The 20645-nt window shown below is 40.1% G+C and overlaps 1 protein-coding gene across 2 annotated transcripts in view; it reads left to right on the top strand.

The window, feature by feature from the left end:
* The first annotated feature begins 365 nt into the window (after window positions 1–365).
* GLCCI1 (glucocorticoid induced 1) overlaps window positions 366–20645 on the top strand; it is a 95786-nt gene continuing 75506 nt past the window's right edge. For both annotated transcript variants that reach the window (XM_066240205.1, XM_066240207.1), the window contains exon 1: window positions 366–966. In XM_066240205.1, the coding sequence (XP_066096302.1) occupies window positions 510–966 (457 nt within the window). In that variant the 5' untranslated portion in view covers window positions 366–509. The remainder of the gene's footprint in view (window positions 967–20645) is intronic.

Genomic DNA, 20645 nt, shown 5'->3' on the forward strand with positions numbered 1-20645 from the left:
AAGGCCCTTACCCCCTACCCGGTCCCCAGAAGCAGGAGCCCCGGCCCTCCCTGCAGCTGCCGGGCTCTCCGAGCGTGCAGCCCCGCCTGGCTGCGAGCCGCCCCCGGGGCTGCGTGATTCGGACGGTCGCCCCTCTCCCCTGTCAGCGATGCCGGGGGCGGCGGCGGCGGCTCCGGGCTTCTCGCGGCCCCGGTCGTGACCGCCCCGCCGAGTCCGAACGGGCGGTTCGGGCCGTTGGACGTCTGTTCTCGCAGCCTCCCCTCCCCCTCGCCCTCCCCCTCGCCCGGCGGCGGGGGTGCGCGTCGGGCCGGGCCGGGAAGGGCAGGGAAGGGAAGGGAAGGGAAGGGAAGGGAAGGGAAGGGGGAGCCGAGACTCCGCCCCCTCCGATCCCCCCGCCCCTCCCCCCTACACACTCGCACGCACCGCCGCGCCGGCTCCCACACGCTCGCGCGCCTCCCGCTCCGCGCCTCGGTGTCGGCGGGCGTCGTCCAGGGCCCGCGGGAGCCACCATGTCCACTGCCTCGTCCTCCTCCAGTTCCTCCCAGACCCCTCATCCCCCGCCGCAAAGGATGCGGCGCGGCGCCGCGGGCTCCCCGCCCGCCGCCACCGCCGCCGGGAGCGGGACCGGTGCGGGAGGCGGCGGCGGCGTGGGCTGCGCCCCGGCTGCGGGAGCCGGCCGGCTCCTGCAGCCCATCCGCGCCACGGTTCCCTATCAGCTCCTGCGGGGCAGCCAGCACAGCCCCACGCGCCCGCCCGCCGCCTCCGCCGCCGCTGCCGCCTCGCTGGGCAGCCTTTCGGGGCCCGGCGCGGCCCGCGGCCCCAGCCCGCCCAGCCCGACGCCGCCGCCGGCCGGGGCCCCGACCGAGCCGGCGCCGCGAGCCAAGGGCCGCCCGAGACGGTCCCCCGAGAGCCACCGGAGGAGCAGCTCACCTGAGCGAAGGAGCCCCGGCTCGCCCGTGTGCAGAGGTAGCGAGCCCAACCCTTCCGTCCTCCCGGGCTGCGTCTGCCCGACGGCCCCCTCCGCGGAAACGGCAGCCTCTCCGGGCTTCTCTATGCTAGTGCATTCTCGAAGGTGTGAAAGTGGCTTTGGGAACCTCACCCCCTGCGCTCGCTGCGGGGCTTGGAGGAGCGAACTGCAGAGCAACTTTTATAGGACCCTCCTGCCGCCCCGCACTTTTTATCTCACATCACTCACCTGCGTGGAAAGGTCTTTCCATTTAGGAGTTGATTAGCTCACTCGTGCATTTGTCGTTTGTAACCGGGGAAGGAGGAACTGGGCGAAACACTTAAAAAACACGCACAGAAACTCTCCAGCAGCCCCTTTGTGCTTTCCTTCAAAGTTCCTAACGTGTGGGACTGCTGGGATCATTTCTTCTTTCTTTTTTCTTTTCGGGGGGTGGTGGCATTAGTTGTGATGTGAGGATATTTGTTGTTAAGTATGTGTGGAGGAAACAATTTGAGATGTGCAATTAAAACGTATAGTGTTTTGTTTTGCCTTTTTTTTTTTCCGCTCTCCCTCTTGTCTCTACTTTATATAGTCATATGCATCAGAGCAGTATTACACTGGAAGCAGCTGATGCCCAACTCAACATTTTCATGGTAAATTTTAAAACCTGTTTGTGAAGTGTGCTTGCTCGTTCCTTCCATTTTTAAGTACGCTTAACAGTTCAGTTGAGCTGCTAAAGGATCTCAAGTTTCTTTTTTGTTAGGTGTCAAAGGTAATGGTGAGCTAGCTGGTGGATGCTGTCGGCTTCCCTTAAGGTTTTGTGTTTTGGTTTGGTTTGGTTTAGCTTTATGTCTAGGGACACAGTGCATGATCTAGTTGGCCCTCGGGGGAGAAAAGGAAGATTAGCCGAAACGGAGACTTAAAGCTCATACGGGAGAGGAGAGTAGCTAGTATTAGATACCAGGCTAGAGCTACAGATGCTGCTGCTGCCGCCGCCGCCGCCGCCGCCGCCGCCGCCGCCGCCACTGCATTGTGGAGAGAACAAATCATACTAAGTGGAAAATCTCTGCTTGGAAGGGAAACACTCTGGAGCTCTCTGTGCAATATTTATGTGGTATGTGGAATTTTCTAAACGGTGTTTTCTTGATGAGGGTCTTACACTTGGAGAAAGTGGTTGTGTTATGATGGATTGCAGTTTGGTGTGTTTGTTTTTAATATTTCTGACCTGTAATTAACATGTTGCTAAGTCACTTGTTTCCAGACCACTTCATAGTGAGGCAAGGTAAGGATGTAGTGCAGTGGTATGTGTACTTGAGCACCAAGAAATACATTTTGTAATCTGTATGCACCAGGAGGAATTTGCTCCCCCACTCCTCCCCCAGGTCAAGCCAGCTGCTGCAGAAACTGACATCCTCCAGCAAATCCTGAATGAATGAATGAATGAAAACAACGTGATCGCCCTAATAATGACCACCACTGAACACACATCTTTAGCTGTATTTCATAGAAAAGGCCACCATTTTCTAACAGATTAATGCCATATGCAACTCTTTTGCACATTTTCCGGAGCTATATGCAATGAGAGGTAACAGAAAGAAAAGAAGGCAGTGGTTACATAAATTTTTGAGTGATTTAGCTTCAACAGTGCATAGATTGAGTTTTGGGATTTTCTTTTAGGGACTAATATAAGAAGAGCCATAAAATAAGCATTGCAGACAGATTGTGTACAGAGGGTTTTGTGGGCAGAGTAAGAGTAGTTTCGGCAATTGCCACAACAATATAATGGCCATCTAGGACCTCCTCCTCTTTTGTTGATAAACACTAACATCTTACAACAGATCATAGTACAACTAGTTTATCTGCATCCTTCAAAAGCCTTAATTGCTTAGGAATTACATGGTCCGTCATCAAGCAGTTTTAATGAAATTTGTGATCAGGCTTAAATCTCCTCTTTGTTGTACGGCACATCGAGTTTAATGCAATTTTAATGCAATCATGATGAAAACACTTCTGAGTCTGCTTGTGCGGTAGACAGATTTGCATCATCAGAGAGCTTGTACTGGGAATGGAAGAGGCTTTTCTGCTGTTTGTAACACCAGGTGGTTTTATCAGTTTCTTACATTGAAGTGATTTTGAGTACAAACTTTTGCCCTCAGTCCCCTGATTTTATTACCTTTATGTTACTTCTCCACATCATGCCTGGCTAGAAAGCTACGCAAATTAAAACTGTTACAACTAGTCTATTCTGTTTACTTAGCCATTTAAAAATCCGTACTATGAACAGTGGAACAATTTTTCAAACGATTATCTACTCAGTTCCTTTTGAATTCTGCAAGGTTCTGACTTCAGAGGATTTTAGTCTCCACAGGTCAAGGCTCCTGCCTCTGCCTCTGCTGCTGCAGACACTGACATCACTATACTGCATGAATGAAAAACAACAACGTGCTCCATTTCTTGCTCTCCACCTCCTTCCTTTTCTGCACACTGCTCTGTGTGTGTGTGTGTATGTGTGTGACTTTTAGATGATGTTATGCTGGGTACAAAACTACATTTAAAAATGTTAAATTAAATAGATGGTAGCTCAAGGGATATATATTTAGTTTAGAGGCATATTGTTTACAAAAAACTTTGAAGTGCTATGAGCATTTGGACTAGAGGTGATAACTGAGCATTCAATATTTTTTATCTGGACTAATGGTTGAGGAAGAAAATAGAGAACCTTTAAATAATTCTTTGGAATTGTTTTACAAGGAAGAAATTATGAAACAACATAGTTTCTAAACATGTTAGATAATTATCTTCCTCTTAAACATTCTTAATATGCATATTTATAAGATTAAGCCTAGAGTAATAAAGAAATGGTATTTAGATTATTTCAAAAAGCTGAGGAAAAGGTGAATTCTTTAAATAGATGCCTTTAATTTTCATGTATTATTTTATAAAATCCAGCATGGTGGTGCTAATTCCCTTTATTTTTGTAGCACAGTTTTAGACACTTTAAATGGGCATTATAACAGATACATAAATCCCCAGACACACCTTGCTTCTACAGAGAGGACAGAATTCTATAGATTGAAGCTATGTTGTTTATGCATTGTAGATCATATCTTTGTATTTTTTTAACTTCTTTTGTATTTTTACAACTTTGAGATTTGTTATTTATATTCATTTCTTCTGCCATTAGTAAAATGTCCCCCTCCCCCTTGTTTGGTTCTGAAGAGTCTGAAAGTGGTGAATGACAAGCCACTGAATGCATCTTCAGGCTCCCTGTGATGTGTTTGTTGTAGATGTAAAATCATAAAGTATTATGCAAATAGTTATTTTTTTGTAATGGTAATACATAAAGTCTACCTTTGAGATCAATAGAGCAACTCAAATGAGAATATAATAGGATGTTAGTGTTAATGATCTTTAAGCTACAATCATGAAGTGACCACCAAAAGAAACTATACTAAAGTTGTTTTTTTCTGAAACTTCATACAGCAAAACCCGTGGACTTAAAAAACAGAACAAATACAGTTTTTACTGTTTAAGATAGTAAGCAGCAATTACAAATCCTTTGGTGGTTTTTTGTGAAGATTGAGCGTTAGAATGAATTATAAATTCTAAAAGATATAAAAACATTTGGATTGGAGTGCTCTGGGTGGAGACAATTGCTTATTTCTAAGTGTACTAAATCTAGTTAACAAAAACATGGAAGAGCTTGTAATTTATATCACTCGTGCCATGGAAATGGCATGAATTGATTCCTGATTTAACATAACAGATTTGTTTAGGCCTAGTAACCTTAACAGAGTACTGACTCTGAGTGAAATTTGATTGGAATCTTTCATGAGTGTCTTGAGAGCCTTATTGTCTTATATATTAAGGAATTATGATTATATTTTAAAAGAAAACAAAGCCAGCCAGAATATAATGTTGAATGACAGCATGCAATGTGTGTCTGTGCGTTCTAATCAATTAATTTGCTTTCAGTTTTTTTATCTCTTCATTAAATTTCCCTTTTTGAGTCATTTTATGCTGTGCTTAATGTGTAGAGTGCCAACATTTTAAATTTGCTCTTTTAACAGATACTCAGACACCCTCTTCCTGTAAAGTTACTTTTCGGGTGGATATTCTTAGAAATTAATGTTATCCTCCTGCAAATCCCCCCCCCCCCCAGCCTTTTAAAATTAATTTTCTTAAAGTACTTAGAGGAACTTGTTTTGAAGCTTGCTTTTTCTTTTTCTAAAATGACAAGTTTCAAATACTGATTTTGGGGAAAGGTTTTCAGCCTTTGAGAACTACACTAGTATCAACAACATTTGTTATTTATGTATCTAATTTTCCCCATCAGTTATGGTGCATAAAATTTCTAGATCAGTGGGTGAATAGCAAAATAATGAATTTATAGAAGTTATTTATTCTTAAACTACTATTTTATGTTCAAAGACTATATTCCTTTCAAATAACTAGTACTCTAAACATACTGACTAGCATATACCTAAGGCCAGAGTACCTAGGTCGGTTCAGCTATATGTAAAATTTTGTGTGTATATATTGAACTAACAATCACTTTATCATTAAAGTACATTTTATAGAAGGACATTTCATTCACTGCAGTGTACATTTCTTCAGGGATTTAACGCAAGTTAGGATTTATATATTGGAGAAGATTTGAAGTTACTGGTAATGGCATCCTTGTGATTTTTATTTCTGATAATGTGGACTAAATGCGAATTAGAAAGAAGGGAATAATTTGTCTCCATGGCAATGAATAACAATGGAAATAAATGGCAGTGTTCACCAATGGCTAATAGAAGGTTTTCCTTAACTCTTAAATTTAAAAAAATTTAAAAGCCTGTTTTATCAGAACTTTCACATGTAGCTAAAGCTTTTATGTCTGCTAAGTAATATCAATATATATACTAATGACTGTTCTTCATAATTTTAGTTCAGTCTTTTCTGGAGAGCTCAAAATTTCCAGATACCACTGGGATAGGCTTTTCCATGGCACCTGTCCTGGGCCTGGGCCTGGTGCTGTTGTCTTTTGTCTTCAATACATAATTTTCTTGTATGTCAAAGAAACCGAATCTCTTATACTGTTTCTATTCTGTATACGGTTTATTTTAACAATAGGTTGAGCTTATCTATCTGATGATGGTCTCAAGCTGGGTTTGCCAAAAGTAAGTGGAGGAAAGAGAGAACAGTATTCATCTATTGATATAGAAAGCCTAAGGAACTGATGAAGCCACCTGTCTTTTCCTCGACCCCTCATCTGGACCCCTAGAACTGACCCTGACTCCACCCATCATCCAGCTATTTCTAGAAGAGTAAGATTTGTGTTTATTCTGCAAAACAAATTACAACGGATATGTAATAATTGTAAAGAAAATCGAATTTTACTTATACTGTAAACAAATTGTAGAAAAATACTTTCTAGTATTTCATTTTAGTAGAAACAAACATGGCAGATATTTTAAGCAGTGTTGTTTACTTCTAGTGAATGTTATTGAGGCAAATTCTGGGGGGCAAGTTCATGAATGCCTCAGTAACTTTGCCTGTATTATGTGTGTCTCTAGTTGTAGGTGGAAAGAAAACGTTTGAGGGCTTACTATACACAGTGTATACTTTCATTCATCAGGAAGGTGGACTGGAAATGCAAACCTTGTTTCAGGTCTGCTGTTATTCCACAAGACTGTCTTCTTGCTCCTATGTCAGAAACTCTAATGTTGGTGAACAGTCATGAGTTCTGAGCTAAACAAATCTTTCAAGGATAGGTTTTTCTGTTGTTTCCACAGCACTGTAATACTGTGCTGGGATATGCTTTGACATTTCCAGAATGTCCAAAAATGTAGACCTAGAATGTTGAATGTAACAAATAGAAAATGGATGAATTGGTCACATTTCTAAATTTGTTTCTACATACATGTGTGAGTGTGGTGAGAGAGAGAGAGCAAAAAGAATGAAAGAGTAATCCTTGTTCCTGTGGGGTCAAGAATTTGAAATTGATTGTGCTTGGCCTTTCTTACATTAGAATCTGTGCTGTCCTTGGATCATAGTATTTGAGTAGAGTTCTTTTCTCCGTGAATACTGAAAGATAGTATACATGATGATAAAGTGATGAATGATTCAAGAATCACTCATTAAGCAGAAACTCCAGTCTCAAATGATTGTCCCAGCAACGGGTGCTAGGTTAATCCAGCCCTCCCAAGAGCTAACAGTTATCATTGAGTTTGTGGGTTTGAACTCTATATGTTTGTAACTTAATGAAGTGCCACCATGGTGCCCCTTTGTAACTTAATGAAGTGCCACCATGGTACCCCTTAATAATGATGGCTCACCATAATTAAGGATGAGTTAAAAGAAATGTGTGAGGCCTTGGCTGGTTGGCTCAGTGGTAGAGCTTTGGCCTGTTGTGTTCACGTCCCAGGTTTGATTCCTGGTCAGGGTACACAGGAGAAGCAACCATCTGCTTCTCCACCCATCCCCTTCTCTCTCCTCCTTCTCTCTCTCTCTCTCCTGCCCCCCCCCCCCTTGCAGCCATGACTCAATCAGTTTGAGCTCATCATTAGAGCACATTGGCCCCGGGTGCTGAGGATGGCTCCTTGGAGCCTCTGCCTCGGGCTCTAAAAATAACTGAGTTGAAAGCATGACCCCAGATGGGCAGAGCATTGGCCCCAGACGGGTTGCCGGTTGGATCCTGGTTGAAATGCATGTGAAAGTCTGTCTCCCCTCCTCGCACTTGGGAAAGAAGAAGAATGAAATGAGTGAAACCTCAAATTGTCTTCTAGTTATTAGAATTAAATCCACTAAACATCTGAATGTGTTTAGTATCAAGAAGGCCAACACTGTTACAGCATGTTGCCTAATGTTCCTCAAGATGAGATGACTTTCAACTATTGACAGTCAGAGCTCTTATTTAGCTGGTACGACCACAGGGAGGACTTTTCTGAATAGTGTATGTAGCTAATTTGAACTTCTACAGTACTAAAAAGTTAAGTAATTGATGAAACTATTTCTAAAATTATTACTCAATTGTATTATTTTATAATCAGTAATTCTTTTTATAATGATCCTTTTTTTTTTATTTTTTGATGTTTCTCTCCCAGCTTTACTGGGGTATAATTAACAAATAAAAATAATGTTGTTTGCCCTGGCCGGTTCGCTCAGTGGTAGAGCGTTGGCCTGGCGTGCAGGAGTCCCGGGTTCAATTCCTGGCCAGGGCACACAGAAGAAGCGCCCATCTGTTTCTCCACCCCTCCCCCTCTCCTTCCTCTTTGTCTCTCTCTTCCCCTCCCGCAGCCAAGGCTCCATTGGAGCAAAGTTGGCCTGAGCGCTGGGGATGGCTCTATGGCCTCTGCCTCAGGCGCTAGACTGGCTCTGGTCGCAACAGAGTGATGCCCCGGATGGGCAGAGCATCGCCCCCTGGTGGGTGTGCCAGGTGGATCCCAGTCGGGCACATGTGGGAGTCTGTCTGACTGCCTCCCCATTTCCAACTTCAGAAAAATACAAAAAACAAACAAACAAACAAACAAAAATAATGTGTATTTACGGTGTACAGCGTGATGATTTGATTGACATACATATAAGTTGTGAAATGATTACCACAATCAAGCTAATTAACATATCAGTCACTTCACACTGGTACCATTTTTATGGTGTGTGATGAGAACCATTAAGATCCGCTCTTACTTAGCAAATTTCAAGTATACGGTACAGTATTCTTAACTGTAGTCACCATGATGTGCATTACCTCCCTGGAACTCTCTCGTAACTGAAAGTTTGTACTCTGACCCCATTCCCCTGACCTGCCAGCCCCTGGCAGACCTTTCTAGTCTCTCCTTTTATGAATATGACTTTTTTTTAGATTTTACATATAAGTGAGATCATATAGCATGTGTATTTCTGTGTCTGGTTATTTCATTTAGCATATTGTCTTCCAGGCTCATCTGTATTATATTGTTGCCAATGGCAGGATCTCCCTCGTTAAGGCTGTATAATACTCCATTGTATATGTATCCCACAATTTCTTTATCCATTCTGGTCTACAGCCATAATACACTGAAAGCATTTGATCTCATCTTGATCCATTCTGCCATCAATGGACACTTATATCTTGGCTATTGTGGATAATGCTTCAGTGAACTTGGGGTATATACATCTCTTCAAGATACTGGTTTTATTCTCTTTGGGTATAGACCCAGCTGTGGTTTTGCTGGATTGTATGATAGTTCTGTTTTTAAGTTTCTGAGGAACCTTCTCCATACTGTTTTTCATTCTTACCAGTTTACATTTTCAACGACAGTATATAGGATTACCTTTTTCCCACATCCTTGCCAACACTTCTGTTGTCCTTTTGATAATAGCCATTCCAACAGGTGTGAGTTGGTATCTCTTTATGGTTTTAACTTGCATTGCCCTGATGGTTGGTGATTCTGAGCACCTTTTAATGTACTGTGGACAATTTATGTGTCTTTTTTTTTTTTAGAAAATGTCTATTTAGATCTTTTTTCCACTTTTATTTGGGTTATTTGCTTTATTGCTATTGAGTTATATGAGTTTCTCACATATTTTTTATATTAATCCCTTACTAGGTATATGGTGTGTAAATATTTTCTCCCATTCCATAGTTTTCCTTTACATTTAGTGATGGTTTCCTTTGCCGTGCAGCACATTTTGGTGTGATGTAATCCATTTGTTTATTTTTGCTTTTGCTGCTTGTGCTTTTGGTGTTCTACCCAAAATGGCACTGCCAAGACCCTGACCAAAGAGCTTTTCCTTATGTTGTAGGAGTTTTATTTTTTCAGGTCATATATTTAATTCTTTAATCTATTTCAAATGAATTTTGTGTAAGGTTATAAGGGTCCAGTTTCATTCTTTTGCATCTATATATCCCATTTTCCCAACACCATTTGTAAAAGAGACTATCCTCTCATTGTGTGTTATGGACACCTTTGTCAAAAATTAGTTGAATGTATGTATATGGGTTTATTTTTGAGCTCTGTGTTTTTTTCCATTGGTCTATGTGTCTTTTTATGCCAGTACCATATTGTGTTAATTACTATAACACTGTATAAACTAGATGATTTTTAATAAAGTTATCATTTATGGAGCTTCAGTGCCTGCCCCTTGTCTTCACTGGAATCCGATGTAGAGTACGTTGCAACCTCTCTTCACAGACGAGGAAATGACATCTTGAGAAGTCAAGTGATTTGCAGTATGCTCAGAGGGCCCGTGTCACTCTTTAGGTAGGTCCTGACTTCAAGTGAGCTGAAAGTTACTTTTGGAACCCAGTTAATTATGGGGCAGGAAAGCATGCACAATGGGTTAAAGCATCGCTTATTCGGTTAAGTCATGGAAAGGCCAAAAATAGCTTTTATGGGGGGGGGGGGGATAAAGTGAAAGATAAATGGGACTAGACTCCAGGGTCCACAGAACTTAAAATAACTGCAAATATTCCCAGTGATTCAGACCTCATGTATGCATATAAGAATGTCATGGCACTTCACAACACTATTATGCTATTGGTAGGCCTTTCCCTTGGTCCTTAAAGGACCTACCACTTTGTTAATAAGAATGTAGATTTAATTTTTACAAACTACTTTTCCCATGAAATTTCAAAATCTGGGTAGAGCAAGGTCTTTTGTATTTTCACATTTGACATTTATAACAAAGCATCATAAGGCTTCATTTAACCCTAACCTTGATTCTTTACTTTTAGCATCATTTGATATTTTAGCAGCATTCAGAATAGTATATTTTTTGTTTTGTTTTGTTTTTGTTTTTTTTTCCGAAGTTAGAAGCGAGGAGGCAGTCAGACTCCCGCATGTGCCCGACCGGGATCCACCCGGCACGCCCACCAGGGAGCGATGCTCAGCCTCTCTGGGGTGTTGCTCTGCTGCAATCGGAGCCATTCTAGTGCCTGAAGCAGAGGCCATGGAGTCATCCTCAGCACCAGGGCCAACTTTGCTCCGATGGAGTCTTGGCTGCGGGAGGGGAAGAGAGAGAGAGGAAAGGGAAGGGGAGGGGTGGAGAAGCAGATGGGCACTTCTCCTGTGTGCCTTGGCTGGGAATTGAACCCTGGACTTCCATAAGCTGGGCCGACGCTCTATTGCTGAGCCAACTGGCCAGGCCCAGAATAGTATCTTTGTATATATCACTCATAGCAAGGAAACCGTGTTCACTGTCTTCTCAATTTATACTGTTTGAACTTTCTCACTTTTTCTAGGTTTGCTGATGTGTTTGCTAGAAAAGATATTTTGATATCCATTTTAATAATTTCTCCTAGAGTGTTTTGGCACGTTTTCAGTGTGACTTGTGCTTATTATAAGCTCTCTTTAATAGCCAATGTGGAGCATGAGTCCTTCCATAAATAACATTGAAATGGCCTTCTTATTAAGATATTGAAAGTGTTCTGTGTGATAGGGAAATTTCTCTTGACTTTTTTCTGTAATTATAGTTTTCTAGTTGAATATATTGGTTTATAAGTTAAATTAGCAAAGTAACAGTTGTACCTTAGAAGATAATAAAAAATAGTAGGACTTTAGTTGCTCAGGATTACATCAGGCCTTACCCATAAAAAACACTTCACTATCTCATGTAAATCTGTGATGTGGTCTTTCCACAAAGGTACAAAAACATCAAGTAAAATGTAGATTTATTTATCTACACTGCTCACAAAAATTAGGGGATCAGGGAATGTGCAGATCTCCAGCACTTTCAGCCTTTTGTAGAGTGCAGTTTCACCAATGAAATAAAAGTTGGTTTTGCATCTCATTTGCATAATCAAACTTTCTTTGACTTGTCTTTTGCTTTTCTGATGTTCTTGTTAAATAAAAAAAAATCAAATGCTTTTTTAATCGCTTCATATTCATTTTGAGATATCCCCTAATTTTTGTGAGCAGTATATTAACGTCTTTAAAATACACTCATAATATCTTTGAGAGTTCTGCAGTAGTGTCATTTCTGCTAAAGTATGAGGTGATCTGATGTATCACCTTTAAAAAAATCAACTGTTATTTTCCTGTTTAAAGTCAAGTTATTTAAGTGCCTCGTATTTACTAAACAGGGTAGCAAACATTGCTAAGTGCAGTTTCATTAGTATTGTAAAGCTAGTGAGTGGACTGTACCCAGAAATAAGGTTTTTGAAAAATCTGTAGGATTTTGATCAGATACCTTTACAAAGCTTATATTGAAATCCTATTTATTCTTTTTTTTTACCAAGTGATCAGCAATGAGTATTCTCTCTCTTCCTTTTTTTTTTTTTTTTTTTTTTTTTAATGAGAGGAGATAGATTCTCGCATGCACCCTGACCAGGATCAATATGGTAACCCCTGTCTGGAGCTGATGCTCATATCAACTGTGCTACCCTCAGCACCTGGGCCAATGCTCACACTAATTGAACTATCCTCAGCTCCCGGGGCCAACACTTGAACCACTCAAGCCACTCGCTGTGAGAGGGGGAGAAAGAGAAAGGGGAGGGGAAGAAAAGCAGATGGTCACTTCTGGTGTTCCCTGACCAGAAACTGAACCCGGGACATCGTATGTGGGGCCGATGCTCTATCCACTGAGCCAGCTGGCCAGGGCCTAAATCCTATTTATTCTTTACATGCCAACATGACCCATTATTAAAATAAAACACCTGGTTCAGACCATTGCATTTGTTCACTGTGTCCTCTTGGTTTATATATGACCAAGGATTGGTGTAGCTTTAATTAATTTCAGTGATAACTGTTCCTTCATGAAAGAAATGTTTGTTTCAGGTATTACAACTGTTGTTGGCAGTATGGTAGTAAAATGGATGGAGTCTTTTTCTTTCACAAAATAAATATAGAATCCCTACTATGTCTGTGGAACTCTGACTCATGCACAATACATATTCCAGATGTAATCGGTGTGTTGCATTCGTATTTCTCAGCAAGGTCAGTTCATGTGAAGTCTGCCAAGAATTTGACCCACTGTTTTTTCTAAGGTTTGGACTTCATATATGAATTATTTTCCTTTGTTTACCTTCCTGAGTTAGATTGAGCATTTTGGTATCCTTTTTAAATACCAAATATTCTGTTTTTGTGTGTTTTTCTTTCATTAGATGAAGCTTAGGAGAGCTTCATCATGTAGCTTCTATAATAAATGTAGGTCTAAGCTATTTTGCTGCCTGAACATATTATTATATTTTTCTATAGTTTGGCTTAGGATGATGTCACTGACTCTCTCTCTACACACACATATACACAGCCAGACCCTTCCAGAATTCTAAATTTTATTATTGAATGTGGTTTCTTGTGTTGAAATGTAATACGATGTAGTAATAATGTTATGTAGTAATACCCAGACAGTGGTGCTCTGTGTGGCTGTTGAAATGAGTAGGACTTGGCTTTGACTAAATATCTCTTATTATTTTATATCTTTTTTTTAAAGATTTTATTCATTTTAGAGAGGGGAGAGAGAGAGAAAGAGAAAGAGAAAAAAAAGAGAAAGAGAAAGAGATGGGTGAGGGAGGAGCAGAAAGCATCAATGGCCATTTGTGCCTTGACCACACAAGCCCAGGGTCTTGAACAGGCGTCTTCAGCATTCCAGGTTAATGCTTTATCCACTGCGCCACCACAGGTTAGGCTATTATTTGATATCTTGGTTGAGTACACAGTGACTTGTCTTTATTATATTCAGAATTTACTTTTCAGTTTTTATCTGTCTGTAGTTTTTACCTTAAAGAATTATCATTACAGCCTTTATTATTACTATTCAGTTTTGTTAGTTAATCTTTAGAACAGGTTCCCTGTTCTACTTTGCACTGAGCCATGTGGTCAAGAATTAATGTCTTTATACAGATGTCCCTATTTAGTGGAATAAGTGGGGTACACTTATTCTCCTGGTAAAACATGTTCGGGGAGTCATATTTTCTATGTTGGGTCTTTTGTTTATTATTTTTAGCTTGTATATGGAACACTGAAAAAGAGCTGATAGCCCATGAATATAACCATATAATAAACCATCTCAAACTACATTTAGATATTTTAAGAAATAGAAAGGCATAGGAAAAGTAATGAAATAAATTATTGTTAGTATTTGTTAAAATCATTTAAAAATATTTCATTATTGAATTAAGTGCCTCATAATGTAAAAGATAGTAAATACATAGTACAGTAGCTGAATCTTGGATTAGACTTGCTATATTATTCCAATAGTTAATATGGCAATTCTTGAGGCTTTAATAGTTACGATTTTTTTGTCTAAATTCATCCTAATGTTTTTATAATTCTTGTATTCAAGGTAATTTTGTTGGATATGCATACTTCACCAAATATCACCTTGTCATTTTTAGCCTTCCAGCATCCAGCATGGTGTCTGGTGCTTAGATGACCCTACAATAAATATTTGTTAAATCCTTACATAGAATTTACATATAAATTTTTATTTTAGCTATGAGTTTAAATCACTGACAAGTGGTTATTATGGTATGCTGTCCTATAAATATCAGATGAAGATGGAAATTAATAGATTATACTTGTGTGGCCCATTTTCTCAAATGCCTGATTGTTTAAATAACTGATGACTTTCATCATCCTCATTGGGGCCTATTGTTCACTGGTGAGGTGTAAGCTTAGAAAAGCACTAATGTAGACCTTCACATAAAAAGCGAGCTGGGTACTTTTTCTGGTAGAAATCGGTGGGACAGGCCTGACCTGTGGTGGTGCAGTGGATAAAGCGTCGACCTGGAAATGCTGAGGTCGCCGGTTCGAAACCCTGGGCTTGCCTGGTCAAGGCACATATGGGAGTTGATGCTTCCAGCTCCTCCCCTCCTTCTCTCTCTCTGTCTCTCCCTCTCCTCTCTAAAATGAATAAATAAAAAAATAAAAAAAAAAAGAAATCGGTGGGACAAAGATGGGTAATGTCATAACAGTCCATAGTTTGAAGATAAAGAGTTATACAGAGTGAGTTTCTAAATTGCATTTAGAATTCTTCTAAATGAATTTGGTCTAGCGAGGCACCATGGAGTCAGCTTCTGAAGCTGTAATATTTTGAGAAACTCAAACCCTCATGCTTAAAGCTTGGTGGTGGATTTTTCAATTAAAAACCTTAGTGTTTTTATTGTCTGTCATAAAGATCATGATTATACTAAGCTCCAGGAAAGGACAATGTAAATTACGTATTAATTTTTACTTCTACATTATAATAATGTAAAAATTTTAAACTGTAGAGCAGATTTTGGAGTGGTTATTTGCTTCAGAGAATGTCTAACTTATGTGCAAGTAAAATCATTCAATTTACCAAAGTGTTATTTACACAAACGTTTTAGGAAGTCAGTTACACAAGGTTGAGGTTTATCTGAGGTTGTAAAAACACATTACTGAATAGTGTAATTTCTTATTGCTGCATAAAATGTTTTACTGACATATAGTAGAATTAACTAATACCATAAGTTGTACAAATGAATATGAATGGACCTTTCCCATTCCCCGTCTAGTTTGAGTTTAATGAGTCTAAGAAATTTGGTATTGAAAGAACTTCTAAAAAGGAAGAAACTCTTATGTACTAATGATTTTATTTCTCATGTTTCTCTTTGGAAAGGTATGCTTTTTATATAAATATTCCAAGGCTTTTTCTGGACTATTTTGTCCTTACAAAAAGAAGTCATTGTGATATTCTAGCATACTGTTTCTAGCAAGCTTCATGAGGAAGTATCTCTTCCGTCATGAAAAACTTTCACAAAACCTTTTACTGTTATTGACATCAGGAGGACAAAGCAATAGGTGAGCATAATTAGGTTAGAAATATGCTTAGTGTTGTAGATTATGGTTTTCCTTATAATTGTGTATTCCTACCATCTAGTTTTAACTTGAAGTTTCTCAATATACTAAGGACCAAGGAATTAATTGGCCAAGTAGTATGTTTATTTCCAAGGACTATACAATATGGGTGTGTATGTGTGTATATCAGAGAGAGAAGGCCTTCAAGTTTACATTCCTGTCTCAACCATCCCTGGCTGCTGCTGCTTTCTCCATACAGAGCAGAGATTTGTGCTCATCCTTTTAGAATACTTGAAATGATTTTAATATGCTGAGTAGTAGTGACTTAGGAATTTTGCTTATCTCATTAAGATAAAGCCAATAAATAGCTAGCTAGATAAAATTCTGACTATCTTACCTGTGACTGTGGAGAAATTTACTATTTATAACATTACAATTATGTATTTCCATCCTGGAGGAACGTGTTTAAGGCTGAATTCTTTGATCAAGCCATTTACTTTGATATTGCCTGTATATGGTAAAAAAAATAATAATAATAGGTTTGTTGGGTGGGTTTGGAGGAACAACTTAGTTTAAATATAAATTTTCTTTTCTGGCCTGGCCTCTGATGTAGTGGATAAAGCACCGATCTGTGGATAAAGCACCGATCTGTGGATAAAGCACCGATCAGGAACGCTGAGGCTGCAGTTCTTCGCTGGGCTTGCCCAGTCAAGGCACATATGAGAATGAGCTGGTGTGTCCCGTTCCTCCTTTCCCCCGCCTTTCTCTTTTTCATTCTCCTCTCTCCAAAATCAGTAAATAAAATTAAAAAAAGAAAAATTTAAAAAATGTTATTTTCTGAATCATCTAACATAGTTTAGAATGACAGTTATCTGCAGTTTAGTTTTCTTACAAATGCATACTAATTTTCTCTGCTGGCGTTAGCTTTGTGCTTTTTGAGCAGGGGACTATGTTCAGAGTTGAGACAAGCACTGAAAAATGTTGTAATTGCTTTTCTATTGACTGAAGTAGGGTTTTTTTTTTTTTTTACAGAAACAGAGAGAGTCAGAGAGACGAATAGATAGGGACAGACGGACAGGAACGGAGAGAGATGAGAAGCATCAATCATCAGTTTTTCATTGTGACACCTTAGTTGTTCATTGATTGCTTTCTCATGTGTGCCTTGACCGTGGGCCTTCAGCAGACCAAGTAACCCTTCACTTGAGGCAGCGACCTTGGGTCCAAGCTGGTGAGCTTTTGCTCAAACCAGATGAGCCTGCGCTCAAGCTGGCGACCTCCGGGTCTCGAACCTGGGTCCTCCGCATCCCAGTCCGATGCTCTATCCACTGCACCACCTCCTCGTCAGACTGAAGTAGGTATTTTTATAGGTGGTAATTTTATAGGTGCAAATGAAAACAGACATGATTCTTACATTCTCCATGTTTAAGTATCCAAATATTTAAAAATATTATAACTGACTTTGGCTATTTTGCTTATGCTCTTTACCTTCTTACTGGTTTTGTTATCATCTGTATAAAAAGCTTTATTTTAAAGTGTATTCAGCCTCTGTTTCAGAGTAGAATATATCATACTCCTTAAATTAACATATTTTGAAAAAATGGCCTAGTTTAGTTTTCTGTGCTGTGGACTAAAAAAATAGTATTAATAAATTTTACCCTACATATTTCAAAATTTGGGTCATGGGTTTTAATTATTCATATGTAAGAAGGTATAATTAGAAGTACAGATATCAAGATGAGTATCAGATGGTTTAAGTTTAAACTCAGAGACTTGGTACAGAAATGGAGTTGAATGGTTTTGCTTATTGGTCCTTTGGAGCACAGCCTGGGCTAAGACTTTCAGCTCTAGAGCATCCTTGGTTGGGTTCTTATTTCCTGCCAGTATAATTGTTGTCTTTCCCTCCTTTCTTATCTCTGCCGTCCTACAGAACACTGTATCTAGTCCCATCTCTTCAGAATTATCTTCTGAATCTGGTGGCTTCTTTCCATTCCCTTCATGTCTTAATTATTACTTGTTGCTTGGACTGTTGGAACAACACCTCTTTGGTGGTTTTCATGCTGTTAGCCCCCCCCCTTTAATATAGCTCTTGCACTGCTAAAAGCACAGTCTTTCTTTATAAAAAGAAAAAGAAAGTTTCTGAAATTTGAAATCCTTGGCATGACATTAAAGAATCATCTAGCATCTTCCTTTGCGTACCTTTTGCTTTTTTGCAAACTAAACATTTTATTGAAAATGCTGTTCTTTTATAGATCCATACTTTGAATACATGTTCCTTTTTGGGTAAAGGAAGATAGAACTTAAATTGGATTAAGTTAGATTATCTTATTTGTGGTGACAATTTATGATAATTCAGTGAGACTTACTCTATAATTTGGCTCAAACTATCTCCAAGGGTAATTCAGACAAACAACACATGAAGTTAAGCTCTTCTGTAATAGAGATGTCTGCGTATTCACCAAATCCTGTTTTCTCTCCTCCTGATCCCATATCTAGGCTACATTTCTTACCCTTGCAATTAGGTAAAGCTATGATATACAGAATTTCCATCCTTGTACGATAAGAAAGCACTAGTTTGGCCTGACCAGGTGTTGGTGCAGTGGCTAGAGCATCAGAGTGGGACAGAGAGGACACAGATTTGAAACCTAAGGTCGCCAGTGTACACACAGGCTTATCAGCTCGAGCACAGGCTCACCAGCTTGAGTGCAGGGTCACTGGCTTGAGCATGGGATCCTAGACACGAGCCCATGGTCGCTGGCTTGAGGAAGAGGTCGCTTGTTCTGCTGTAGCCCCCCCCTCAAAGCACGTATGAGAAAGCAGTCGATGAACAACTAAGGAGCCTCAACAAAGAAGTAATGCTTCTCACCTCTCTCCCTTCTTGTCTGTCCCTCTCTGTCTCTGTCTCTGTCTCTCTCTCTGTCTCTGTCACACAAACAAAGAAAGCACTAGTTTGATCCGCTTTATTTTCTCCTCCCTCCTCTGCCACCTATGTGTGGAGACTAGCAGAGAACCCCAGTGATGGCCCGAGGGGGCTTGTGGGGTCCTAGATGAAGGAAGTCTGAGCTCTCTGAATGACCTTGTGGAAGGCCATGAAGATACTCATTGGGCTTTTATTGTGATAAGGCACTAATTTTTAAAAATTGTAGCTACTAACATTACCAACTTCACATACCTCAGAGTTTTGTTTTTTTTTAATTTTTATTTATTCATTTTTAGAGAGGAGAGAGACAGAGAGGGAGAGAGAGGAGAGAGAGACAGAGAGAGAGAAGGGGGGAGGAGCAGGAAACATCAACTCCCATATGTGCCTTGACCAGGCAAGCCCAGGGTTTCGAACCGGCAACCTCAGCATTTCCAGGTCGACGCTTTATCCACTGCGCCACCACAGGTCAGGCCACCTCAGAGTTTTTTTAGAAAAGGTGGTTACCTGCTGCTATGAGAGCCACTTTGAGTTTACTTCGGGAGTCCCACCCTTCCTTCGTCTGATCCGTCACCCTGGCGAGTGGGCTGCATTGTCGTCAGTGCTTCCCTCGGTGGAAGAGACACTTCATCAGGCTGATTGCATGAACTTGGAATTTATTTATTTTTGTATAATTTGCAATTTAGTCTAACTAAAAATGCAATATAACTACTCTTTGATTAAAAATTTAAAAGAGCTTTTTCAAAAAAGTTCAGAGCTGTTTTAATCAATGGTAAGTAGCCTTGTGGAAATAAGTTCCTGGTCTTCCAGAATGCATGGCAGGACAAGCAGCTTAGTGTATTTGTTAAATGGTCTTATTATTCGTTATGAACATGTTAGGTTTCTTGGAAATGCACTATATGAAGAGTTCTGTGTTATATGAACCAATCTCAATTACCTATTTATGAAATATCTGAGCATAGAAATCATACGCTTTTATATAAGTGTGGAAAATAAGATTGCAGTAGGACCTGAATTCAAGTTATTTTTGTTACTGTTTTGCATTTTATTCACAATGGTTTTAGATAGGCCTCACCTACAGAATATTAACAAGAAAGATGGATCTATTTTATTTGAGGCTCTTCCAAAAAAGTGTCCTTTGGTAAAGAAGTCTAGAATACATGCCAGGTGGCTTCTAGTTGTTGAATGTTTGGAAAGGATAGATAGACGATATCCACAAGTTTAACAAGTATTTCTTGAGTAGTTTTACTAAGTGTTCGAGAAGCAAACGAACAAAAAGACAAAAGCTTTAGTTTTAGGAATGAGCCCACCCTCGGGTACATCAGTCTTCGATTAATCATTTATGTACAAATGAAACAGATGAGTGAATGGTGGTAGGGTTTTCTTTACTATTTCATGCTCCAACGACAGTAAAATAGCTAGTATACAGTAGTTCCCCCATATCCACAGTTTCACTTTCTACTGTTTCCAATGGCCAACTGTGGTCCGAAAATAGAAGATGGAAAATTCCAGAATAAAAAATTCATAAGTTTTAAATTGAATGTCACTCAGAGTAGCATGATGAAATCTTGCTCTGTCCCACTGCATCCTGCCCAGGCCCCGAGTCGTATCTTTGTCCTGTGCATCCACTCAGTACGTGCCCCCTGCCCGGGAGTCAGCGAGTCGCCATCTTGGTTCTCAGATCAACTGGCATGGTATCATGGCGCTTGTGTTCAGAGAACCCTTAGTTTACTTAATAATGGCCCCAAAGCACAAGAGCAGTGATGCTGGCAATTCTGACATGCCAAAGAGAAGTCATAAAGTGATCTCCTTAAAAGAGAGGGTGAAAGTTGTGACTTTAAAAGGAAAGAGAAAAATCACCGAGTTTGCTAAAATCTGTAGTAAGCATGGTCTCTGAAATTGTGAAGAAGGAAAGAGAAATTTTCCTCGTTTTACTGTCACACCTCAAACTACAAAAGTATGGCCACAGCAGTTAAGTGCTTAGTTAAGGTAGAAGAGGCTCTAAATTTGTGGGTGGAAGGCGTGAACAGAACGTGTGTTCCGTGCGATGACAGTG

This window comes from Saccopteryx bilineata, chromosome 7 (assembly GCF_036850765.1).
Source record: "Saccopteryx bilineata isolate mSacBil1 chromosome 7, mSacBil1_pri_phased_curated, whole genome shotgun sequence".
Taxonomy (NCBI): domain Eukaryota; kingdom Metazoa; phylum Chordata; class Mammalia; order Chiroptera; family Emballonuridae; genus Saccopteryx; species Saccopteryx bilineata.